Genomic DNA, 11,848 nt, shown 5'->3' on the forward strand with positions numbered 1-11,848 from the left:
CCAGGCTGAGCAGGTTATTCACCTGCTCGCACCGAACACAGCAGTTGTCTCTGCTGTCCGCCGGTACGAGCGCCAGGCTCAGGCACTCCCTGCAGCCAGAGACCTGGACACCTGCGTTCTTGCATGGGGCCTCCGTCTGGGTCCCCACACTCCTTCGAGCAACAGCTTTACCACGGGTGGTAACCATGGCTAGAATATCTCCTGGAAGAGCGATGCCCACTACTTGAGTTGCTAGGAGGGGCGGCTGCACTCTGCCTGTCGCCTTCCCCGCTCGCCCTGCCTGCGCCAACTGCCACGCGGGCTGCTGCGCCGCCTCTGTTTGCTGGCTCTGTTCGCCCGCGCTCCCTGGGGGCTGCTCTTATCCGTGAGGGGGTTCGGCCGCTGTCACACTCGACTCCGCCCCCGCTGAGTCAGAGCTGCCGCTCGTTGGCACCTCCCGCTTTCCCACGGGGGGGGGGGGGGGGGGGCTGGGGGCTGGGGTCTCCTCTGTCTCTCTCGGCGCTTTTTGCCGCCTCGCCGCTGCGGTTTTGCCAGTGGAGAAAGGGTCCCTCGGCGTGAGCCTCTGCTCCAGAGCCCTTCACCTTCAGTAGCTTCGCCGAAAAAAGAGACAACCGAGCTTTTGGGGCCCGGGCCCCCGAGGATCTCACCCAGGACACCAGGGCTTTTGGGGACCCCGGTCTGCCCCAGCAGGTCGAGCCTGGTGGGAAGGGGCCACCACAAGGAGGGGACTTCTGAGTACAACTTGGGGCGAGACCAAGCCAAGGAGATCATTCGCTATCTGCCGCGCCTGGTCTTCCCAGCCGGGCCACCGGACCGGACCGGACCGGACCACTCCACCACGCCCAACCAAACATGCCTGGCGCTCACCCGGAAGCGCTTGCCGTACTATAGCGGAAGCGGGGTGGGGTCAAGCTTCTTTGGTGCTGGTGCCTGAAGATGGTGAGCGCTGGGGCCTGGGCTTGGGTGTGGGGTATCTGCCACCATCTGCCGCCGAGCTCGGCTATAGCAGGGCGCAGGGCCCAGCGCGGGGCAGCGCTGCGGGGAGGCCTCTGCCGGGATCTGAGCCTGAGTTTGAGGGCCTGGCGGTGGGCGCCGCTCCTGGCCCGGGTAGGGGCGCGGGACTTCTCGTCCTGAGCAGGGAGGCCGCGGTGGCGTGTGGGGCCGTGCTGCCGCCGGGGCACCTCTGGGGTCTCCGAGGTCTCCGTGCTTGCTGCGGAACTGGCCGGGTTGGTGCTCTCCCCGGGGGTGAGGCAGCCTTTCAGATAACGTAGCAAGAGGGGATTTGGTCGCTAAAGCCTCTTGTGGTAAGCATACGGCTGATCTGCATGAAATAAATACCTTTCCTCAGGAAAAAGCAGTTTCCTGATTATCACTGATGTATTTGGGGGAGATAAGAAGGGAGTTGGGGGATAACCACTTGGTGGCTTAGTTTTATTTCAGCGCTGGGTGGGGGGGTAGGAATGGCAAAGAGAGGTGTAAAGAGCTGATTTCTTAAAATGGAGGATACGTATAGGTGAAACTGAGTTGTTTCAAAGTTCAGTGTGCCTCTGACATGTTTATTGGACTTTGTGAATTTGTGTGTGTTTTTTAGAGTAGCTTATGCTTTAAGTTACATGACTTGTGAGTGCTAGTGATATTTACAATGTGCAATGTCTTGAAATGTTTTTCAGACGAAGGGTACATCGTCATTTGGTAAGCGACGAAATAAGACACACACCTTGTGTCGTCGATGTGGGTCTAAGGCATACCATCTGCAGAAATCTACCTGTGGGAAATGTGGTTACCCCGCTAAGCGTAAGAGGAAGTGTAAGTAACAGACTTGAGTTTAAAAACTTGTGTTTCTTTGTCACCTTCAGTAGTCTGTTTTTTTTCCAATCAAGGAAGAATACTGTGTCATCTTGCAGTGTTTGAAGCTTTTTTTGAAATTAACACTGACTTAACTATATTTCAGCTAATGTGTAGTATTACTGCATAGAAATTGACTTAATTTATAATTTTTTTTCTTTTGCTTCTGTCAGATTGAATAGTTGTGCTATTCAAACATACTATGCAACTAATTATTTGGTGCAGATGAGTAACAGTAACTCCTGTGTTCTAGATAACTGGAGTGCAAAGGCTAAAAGACGCAACACCACTGGTACTGGTCGCAAGAGGCACCTGAAAAGGGTCTACCGTCGATTCAGGTATGACATTTTATTACAAACTAGTGTAATGTGAAATTTTGCATGGATTTCACTGAATTATAAAATTTGTCATTCAAAGTTAACACTCTAATTTAGTACACTTAATGTGGTATGATCTTTCTTTTTAAATATATTGTGGAAATAAATGATGCCTTATATCTTCGAAGGAATATGCTGCCAATTATAAAAAGCTCACTCATTAATACATAGGATGTATAGTAAGCTCTGATGTTTCTGTTAAGTGTAGATAGTACAGAACACAGAGGGTATTGTAATAAAATGTCCACACTTGAAAAGGTATGCTTTGTGTAGCATTGTGTCTATTTGTGAGTTGGTGAAATTGCTTGTTGCACTGAAGTGTGGGTTTTTGTAAGAGACAATTCTTGAAATTTGTTCCAATCCCCTCTCGCCCACAAAAAAAGTTCAAGATTGAAATACTTCAGTAGTCACTCTCTAATTTGGAGTTCAGTTAGCAGTAAGTAACTGTAACATCAGATTCTGAGTTACAGGTTTCTAAAATGTGTTATAAAGCTTTGAGTTGTACTTATGAGGTACTGTACTGTTAAACTCATTAAGAATTTCTTTTGTATGACCTATGTGTTCTGAAATGGAGCTCTAACTTCTGGCCTAATACACCAGAAAGCTGGATGAAAAATACCAAGCAATTCAAGAGTCCTAAAAACATATTCAAGACTCCTAAAAATGTAGATTGGATTTAATAGTGAAAAGTAGGAGTCTTTTAAGTCCTGGACCTAGGTGTAGTTGAGGGATCCATTAATCTGGGGTTTTTTTTTTGTGAGTGCAGTCTTTCCCAGCAGCAGCCAGAAAATACCTTACGATGTGCAACTGCAGCCTGATTTCCACCAACTGTTGCTGAAGTAGAAATGTCATATCCAAAAGCAAGCTTGGGGCTGATTCTTCTTTTGTCATACCTGTCTTAATCTCTGGTTGGAGACATAGAGGAATTCTGTAAGAAATTGACTTGCACTTCAGTAGTAACAAATGTGAAATCTTTTGCTGAGTTGCTTAGTAGGAACATAAAGTAAGGAGTGCCTTCAGTGGGTGTGCTGTATCTGATTCAGTCTTGCAGTGTTTACTCAGTTACTGAAATCTTCCTATTTGAAGAAGTCAAATTTACTTCAGCAGAAGAGAGAGAAAACCATACTGTTTATTTCAAACAGCTTGTCAATGATGTTTCTTATTGAAAATGTCTGAACATATGAACTCCATAGTGATTTCAGTGCATTACTGAGAGAAGCTGAAAAAAGCTGGTGAACTTGATTCAAAACATTGTTAGAAAATAACCTGGAGCAGAAATCACCCTTTCAAAAAGTGGTAACCATATTTCTATTTGTAGGAATGGATTCCGTGAGGGAACCATGCCGAAACCCAAGAGAGCAGCTGTTGCAGCCTCCAGTTCATCATAAAGACTCATCCATTTGTTAAAATAAATGGTCTTATCCAGAAAATGTCACCTTTTATACATGTTTTACTTCAGTGAAATATGGGATTCCTGAAAATACATATATTTACAAACACAAATTCTTGATGGCTTGTATGTGTTACTCAAAAGAACTCACCTGTAAGAGAAATGGAATATTGGCACTATGGACTGAGTTTCATTGTGCCCTAGCGTGGAGATTCAGAATTTATCTCAAAGAGAGTAACTTGAAGGCTTTAAGTGCTGTTCTGGGAGGGAATAGTTTAAGAGAGATTCCCAGTCTTAGCCATTGTTCACTGTTCCGTGGCTCTGAAAGGCCTGCAAAAGTATTGCCTATTGAGTGGGTCATTGCTTCTTGGGTAAAAAGAAACTCTCAAATCTGGACCACACATACTGCCAGACATGAAGTGACTGGAGATCTGCTGTAGCTGAGACGGAAGTTACCCAAATGATCTGAGAAAGTTAGTGTGGAAAGTTGACACACAAATAGATCAGAGTTAATTATGCTGGGTGTAAGCAATAAATGGTAGGTAGTATGATACAGAAGTCAGTGACTTGGGGGTATGTTTGAATTGTGGATTGATACCTGATAAACTTGCACCCTACGTGGTATGTTACTGGGTTACTCAGCTGGCTCTCAAACTCAGCTTTAAAAAAGTGATCGTAAGATGCTGTTACGAAAGTTTTGGGAATTTAGATGATGGTAATCACTGCAAGGGTTTAGAGGATTTTCAGATGCCTTGAAGAGAAAATACTTCAAAAAAAACAACCAAACAAAAAAACCCCACCAAAAACTTCTGATATTTTAAGATTCTGAGGCTGTTCTATGATTCCTTTAGTTTCATCATGAATTTCCAGAAGTAGCATACTGCGTTGTCAGTACTGAAGGATCAGCCGTCAACAAATGTATCGGCTTGTGCAAATCACTGAATAAATTTTCAGCCAGGTTTGAAATTGGAGTGTGCCTGACTGCACTTTTTTATATTTTAAATAAAGTATAGTTAATGCTTTTGGAAAATTGAGTGTATCTACTTAGGCTGTTTCTAAACAAAAAGAGAAATCTTGCCCTGCTGTTCTCTTAGCATGTAACAAATATACTGTACTCGCTGTGATAAGGTATTTTATATGTAGGTAATGGAGTTATATTTATGTATAGGGAAAGATGCTAGAGGACAAATGACAGAATTTTCTAATTGCAGTAAAGCTGGGATAAATAATGCATTTAATCCTGTTTGTTTTCTTATGGTAAACTTACCTAATGATCCTCTAATAGTGTACATGCAAAATAATAATGAGCTGAACTTAGTACAGATCTTTGCCTATTTGACACCTATCGACACAGTCTCCCATGATATCCTCCTAGGGAAGCTGAGGAAGTGTGGGCTGGATGAGTGGTCGGTGAAGTGGATAGAGAACTGGCTGAATGGCAGAACTCAGAGGGTTGTCATCAGCGGCGCTGAGTCTAGTTGGAGGCTGGTGACAAGTGGTGTCCCTCAGGGGTCAGTACTGGGCCCAGTCTTGTTTAACTTCTTCATCAACGACCTGGATGAAGAGTTAGAATGTACCCTCAGCAAGTTTGCTGAAGACACAAAACTGGGAGGTGTGGTAGATACACCGGAAGGCTGTGCTGCCATTCAGCGTGACCTGAATAGGTTGGAAAGCTGGGCAGAGAGGAACCTGATGAGGTTCAACAAGGGCAAGTGCAGGGTCCTGCACCTGGGGAGGAACAACCTCATGCAGCAGTACAGGCTTGGGGTGGACCTGCTGGAGAGCAGCTCTGTGGAGAGGGACCTGGGTGTCCTGGTGGACGACAGGTTAACCATGAGCCAGCAGTGTGCCCTGGCTGCCAAGAAAGCCAATGGGATCCTGGGGTGCATCAAGAAGAGTGTGGCCAGCAGGACGAGGGAGGTTCTCCTTCCCCTCTACACTGCCCTAGTGAGGCCTCATCTGGAGTACTGTGTCCAGTTCTGGGCTCCCCAGTTCAAGAAAGATGAAGAGCTACTGGAGAGAGTCCAGCGGAGGGCTACGAGGATGGTGAGGGGACTGGAGCATCTCCCCTGCGAGGAGAGGTTGAGGGAACTGGGCTTCTTCAGCCTGAAGAAGAGAAGGCTGCGAGGGGACCTTAGAAATGCCTACAAATATCTGAAGGGTGGGTGTCAGGAGGATGGGGCCAAGCTCTTTTCAGTGGTGCCCAGTGACAGGACAAGGGGCAATGGGCACAAACTGAGGCACAGGAAGTTCCGTCTGAACATGAGGAAGAACTTCTTCCCTCTGAGGGTGACGGAGCCCTGGAACAGGCTGCCCAGGGAGGTTGTGGAGTCTCCTTCTCTGGAGATATTCAAGACCCGCCTGGACAAGATCCTGTGCAGCCTGCTGTAGGTGACCCTGCTTCGGCAGGGGGGTTGGACTAGATGACCCACAGAGGTCCCTTCCAACCCCTACTATTCTGTGATTCTGTGATTCTGCGATTCTGATTGCTACTGTTAAACTGTGGTATGTAAAGGGACTAGTGTACTGTAGTACTGTAGTCGTGGCACAAGTTACAGTATGTTGCTTACTGTATCAGTAAATACCACTGTAACTGTTTCAAGCAATTGCTGTTGCAGTTGTTGCAATACTGCACTGAAGCAACAAAATATTACCAGATAGGAGTTACAAAACAGGAACTGAGACTAAGATTTTTGGGATGCCACATCTTCAAGAACAGGACCAGTATTTGAAAGTGCATCTTCTGAAATCACTGGTTACTACCCTGACTATAAGTCTCCCTCTTCCACATATAATGAGGAAAGACCATAAAAGGAACACAACAAGAACACATTAACACATGAAAGCTCATACACTTTGCAACAGAACAATGAATCAAAACTTGTGAAAATCCATAAGCACCTTCTAGAAAGTGTGAAGAGGAGAATCTTGATGAAACAAAAGGGAATGGACCTGTTAAAACAGAAAGCACGTTGCCTACTGGGTGATGCTCCAAGGAGAAAATAGTGAATAAACAGCTAGCTAACAGGCATGAACCAATATATAATTATTTTTTAATTTGCAAAATCAGCTAAATTAAATCAGTGTGTAGTACTAAACTGTAAATCCTAAGTGTATTTTAAAAAATACACTGCTTTTTCTACGATGTTACAGATTAGCCTTTCTACAAAGCCGTAGATAGGATCCTATACAGAATGTAAGCGTTTAGATGCTTTAGATAAGTGCTGAAATGCTTGAGACGTTAGACATGGCCTCTAACTTGGAGCCAGTGTCCCTTGCTAAGTAATCTTATAGAGATACTTCAACTTTACCTTTCTTCTGTACTGGACTTTTAACCCAGCCAGTCTATAATAGCCTGGAGGAAAGCAAGAGCGATTACTGACCAGTTGGTGGGGCTGTATCTCGCATTTTACAGGAAGATGAAGGGAGAAAAAAAAAAGGAAAAAATAAAAGCAAAACTCAAGCCCTGATTCCCACCTGACTGCGATAATGTACTTTCCCAACAGATCAATAACTGAAGAAAAAAATGTTAGTGGTCTTGATGTGGGAAATTGATGTTTAGTTTGATTTTGCTATAGCTTTAGTTTAATTTTGTTATATAGCTTTGCAGCTATGTTAAGGTAAGAGTTAAACGCTGTTATTTAGTTTAGTTCTGTTCTTTGCAATCTTGCTAACAAGGACTGTTGTGGCTCAAATGTAGCTAACAAGGACTGCTTGCGAGACAAACGAAGAGAAACAAGGACTGATAACCAGAACTTTGTTGTCTGTAAGAAGCAACTCTTCTAGCTGAAACTGTTTCTATGGTTTGGGACTCAGCCAACACAGACAACTCAGGAATTTTTGAGCCAAAGGTGAAAGCACACAGCAAGGAAGACTATGAGCCTTCATCCAGAAGACCCCTACAGACGACCACCAGACGACACTGCACAAGTGCTAAAGGGAGGTCGGAGTATGATAATGAATTCCTAGAAATAATTACAATAGTCCAACCTACTTAGATAAGCTTTGTGATAAATAGGTGCATGCTTCGTGACTCGGTGTGCAAGTTAGGAGGAGCGATCCCCCTTGCACCCGGTGCCGCAATAAACACACCTGCTTTATAACCCTCTGTGAGTTGTGAAGTTTCTCTCCGCACGCCAGTCTCATCTTGCATTTTGTTTTTACTAACAATAAGTGCTAATATGGGAAAAAGCCCATGCAGCCTTGCATGCCTTGTTATGTTTGTTATGGACAATGGCCTATAAAGGTCTGACCTCTCTTCAGAATTCAAAATGTAATTAATCACTGGAATCCTGTCATCTGCTCAGGTACACTTACAGGAACTGTCTTCAGCTATTTTATCAAATAGGTGCATTCTTACTATATATTCCCCATATATCCTGGAAATTCTGGTAGACTATTTCAGGCTTTCGCTGGCTTAAGTAGTTGCAGATGGTCCCAGCTTCTTATATTTACTGCTCAAAGATGATCCTCATGAAAATGTTTGAAATGAAAATTCTAAATTGCTCAAATAAAAATTAAGTATTAGTTTTATTTTCCTTGGTTTTACTATTTTACCATTTACAATATTATTTTATTTCATGTCATGCAAATTTTAACAGGGTAGTTATTATGAGTAGTCCCTACATTGCTTACCAGTCTGTTTTGGCACCAGCTGAACAAATTACTTGGTTTTATAATTTTTTTTTAAAAAGGATTCTTTATATTTCCTATTAAATCATTCAGATTTTTTCTTCCACAATAATGAACAGATGGGTTTTAATTTTTTATCCCATTAGGTTAGAGGGATGTTTTAAAATATAAAGATTTTCCGGGGATCAGAATTTCTGTTTTCCAACTTTCTGTTAAATTCATGACTGTAACATAAGTAATACTGAATGTTCTCTGAATCAGACTTCGGACCAATACTAGAAAAAAAAGGTTTTTAACTTCCTGATGTCTGCACATTTAAAAAAATCCTTATATTGTTTCTGTAATATATTTATCTGCTTGCAAACACATTCAGGGGCTGTGCTTAGGGTAGGCAAGAGAAAGCGTTTTAGTTTATATCATTCACTTAGTCTGGAGAACTGGGGAAAGGAGGTGATGGGACGGGAGCTGCCAGTAACCTTCCTCTTGAATCGATGATCTCTCTATGTAAAAATATCCATCCAATTGTCACTCTTTCTCAAGTTTCATCTGTTTCTTTGAAGGCAGGGTTGGAAAGTGATTAAAAAATAATCCAGTTATAGTCAACAATAAAAGAATATGGTCTTCGGTATGTAGAAAGCACGCAATGCATGAATGGAAGGAAGGATACTGCCCTAAATGCAATGTGAATGAATGAGTTGGCAAGACAAACTGGATGACAGGTTACCTGGTCAAGGCACTAGGAGTTAAGAAGGTCCTACTTCTCTTCGTATTCCCACAATAGGGTCTGGATTTGGACCTTGGTATGTTATAAAGGCTAAGAGCCAGTTATATTTATTAAAGCCAAATTTATTTAAGCAAGCAAATAAGCAGGCATAAACAGCGCTGGGCGGCCAGGGGAGTCTCCTGCTCTACCAACGGTGCGCACCGCCCAGTCCCCTTCCCCAGTTTATATATGGTCTGCTAATACATATTCATACAGAAAGTTCTGGACTTTGCCATAGGTTCTCCTTGTTCCAAATACATATTCATAGGGAAGGTTCCAGACGGTCTACGTAGCCCATCCTGGTATCTTTCCGCGGCTGCGCGTACTTGTTGCTAGGGGTCGTCCTGCTCCCTCCAGCGGTCACTAGGACAAAGGTCGCAGTCTCCCTCCGCGCCGCGGACCAGCCTCCTCCCCCCCTGGCCATGCCAGCCCAGCACGAAGCAGGGAAGCCGCGGCACCCCGCCGAGCAAACAAGTCCCAAAACTTCCCTGCCCCAAGGTTCTATGATTTAACAACGTTTATGGAAGTGGTTTTTGCAATCGTTGCACAACAGTAATAAAGCTAACACCAAAGGAAAGGGAGGGGGCTCTTCCTCTTTCTCCATCTGCCGGTTTGAGAACAAATTTTATATATATACATTTATTAAAATTCCCCCCTTCTAATTTTTACCATTTTGTTCCTCAAACCGAGCGACAGTCTCTCGGGCTAAAGAGAGAATTAGGGCCTCTCCCTTACTGGTTTCATCATCTTTTAGGTATTCGTATTGCCTTTTTAACAGCATTAAATGGGCCGCCTCTAATACTCTATTTAAAATGCAAGGCCCAAAGGTTAGAGTGAGCATCAACAATATTAAAGGTCTGGCAACGGTTGGCAACAGTGTAGTTAACCAGGGGGAATGATTAAACCACGATTCATACCATCCTTGTTGAGCCTCCCTTTCCTTTTTGCGTTTTTCCAGACCTTCCCGTAGTTTAGCCATAGTGTCTCGTACTACTCCTGTGTGATCAGCATAGCCATTCCCCTTCTTTATGAAAATCATTCCTCCCTTATCGGTTCCAGGTTCCCAATACCTTATTCCCCACGTTCTTCCGATTATCCACCCTCTATCCGTGGGTTGGGTAACATTTAAAAAGAGGTTTTACAGTTTCCACGTCCTTCCCACCCCCGCAGTGGGATGCACCCATATGGGCCCCACTGGACCTTTAGGTATTTATCTATACCGTCCCCCGGTGTCCAACTAGGGGCTATGGTCTCACAACCCCAGTGATTCCCAGCATCGGGGCCTCGGGACCAGCTGACATAGAGTGGAAGTAAAGCTTGGTCCCCCTGATGTTATCTGGGTTGCGATCCAGAGTATTAATACCCATTTTAGGAGAATTGGTGGGTTGATGGTAACCATTTCAGAGTGGGGGTAGCTATTCTCTGGTAATTTAGTTTGGGAGGTTTGGGTTTGAGTGTATTGTGCCATCCCGGACCTAGATTTAGGGGGCTTTCTCGCAATTGTATTGAAGGTTTTAGTTCCCCACGATTTCCTTACGTCTCTGCCTCCTTTGCCTACTCCGTTGCTTGGAGCAGCAAGGTGTTCCATCCTCTCGGCAGCAGTCATAGTCTTCAGGGGTTCTCCCTTCTCTCCTTTTGCGAGTTTTATATGCCTCCCCATTTTTACTCTCTACTTCCGGGGCTAAACACACCAGGTGTTTTAATTGTTTTTGGCACGCCACTCTAATTATTTCCGGATTGGCTTCCCTATGCTCATTAAAGTGCACACAACCAGGCTCTGGATATACGCCTTTTGTGTATACTTCCCACCACTCTTTAGACTTCCAGACAATTTGTCCGTTTTTTTTTTTTTGCTACATATTTAAGGATTAGTTCTGTTAATATTCTTTCAGCCAATTAACACTTCTCACAAATATCTGGGGTAAAATCTCCTTCTTTACAATGAACCCACCAATTGTCCTTACACACTTTACATTTAAAACAAACAAAAGGGTAACATATACAGCCAGAAATTGGGCAGAATGCAGTCCCATTCATTAAGTCCTTCGCGTGATGACTTCACTCATCAGTCCTCCTCCGGAAGGTGACCTTCAGGTTGTCAGGGTTCCCTATTGCCTCCCAACGAGATTCTTGAACAGGTCCTTTTATTCTGGTAGCGTGAGTCCAGCCTCGTTCGGCCGTTCGAACCGCAGTATCTGTGGTAAGTAACACAAGAAAGGGTCCCTCCCAACGAGGGATCAGAGAGGATTCTTTCCAGGTTTTAATCAACACTTTGTCTCTGGGCTTGACCCTGTATATTGCTATATCTAGGGGTGGTCTTTGTACTACCAATCCTTTCTTTACTAGTTCTCGCCTCCGCTTCATCAGTTCTATAATATATTCTTGTAACACCCTTTCTTCAACTTTGGGGTGTTCGGCTAGTATTTCTAGGTCATAGGGCATCCCATACAACATTTCAAAAGGGGAGATTCCTGTATCTGTCCGGGGTTGTGTTCTCAGATTTAATAAGGCCATCGGAAGGCATCTTACCCAGTTCATCTTAGTTTCAATCATCAGTTTAGTCAATTGTTTCTTAATTTCCCCGTTCATTCTTTCTACTTTTCCCGAACTTTGTGGGTGCCACGGGGTATGATATTCCCATCACGTTCCCAGAGGATCCAAAGCTTCCCTAATAATCTTAGAGGTGAAGTGTGGTCCTCTGTCTGAATCTATTACAGCTATATTCCCATACCTTGGTACAATGTTTTCTAATAATGTTTTTACAACCGTCCGTGCTGTGGCTCGAGCCACCGGGAAGGCTTCTACAAAGTGAGTAAGATGATCTACTAAAACTAAAAGATA

General features: G+C 44.1%; 1 protein-coding gene and 1 non-coding gene across 2 annotated transcripts; both read left to right on the forward strand.

The window, feature by feature from the left end:
- The first annotated feature begins 489 nt into the window (after positions 1-489).
- LOC104337762 (large ribosomal subunit protein eL37) lies at positions 490-3,725 on the forward strand. The gene is made up of 4 exons (XM_075446428.1): positions 490-939; positions 1,671-1,806; positions 2,099-2,183; positions 3,541-3,725. Exons 1-4 carry the CDS (start codon positions 937-939, stop codon positions 3,608-3,610), a joined length of 294 nt encoding a protein of 97 aa, XP_075302543.1. The 5' UTR covers positions 490-936; the 3' UTR covers positions 3,611-3,725.
- On the forward strand, positions 3,363-3,443 carry LOC142365725 (small nucleolar RNA SNORD72). The gene has a single exon (XR_012766592.1). It is a non-coding gene; the product is annotated as a small nucleolar RNA SNORD72 (small nucleolar RNA).
- Positions 3,726-11,848: the final 8,123 nt, after the last annotated feature.

This window comes from Opisthocomus hoazin, chromosome W, assembly GCF_030867145.1.
Source record: "Opisthocomus hoazin isolate bOpiHoa1 chromosome W, bOpiHoa1.hap1, whole genome shotgun sequence".
Classification (NCBI taxonomy): Eukaryota; Metazoa; Chordata; class Aves; order Opisthocomiformes; family Opisthocomidae; genus Opisthocomus; species Opisthocomus hoazin.

What these genes read in the sequence shown, in the direction of transcription:
- LOC104337762 (XM_075446428.1), top strand. An exon ending in CGCTAAGCGTAAGAGGAAGT is followed by an intron (nt 1,807 to 2,098) that starts GTAAGTAACAGA and finishes CCTGTGTTCTAG; the next exon opens with ATAACTGGAGTGCAAAGGCT. An exon ending in AGGGTCTACCGTCGATTCAG is followed by an intron (nt 2,184 to 3,540) that starts GTATGACATTTT and finishes TTCTATTTGTAG; the next exon opens with GAATGGATTCCGTGAGGGAA.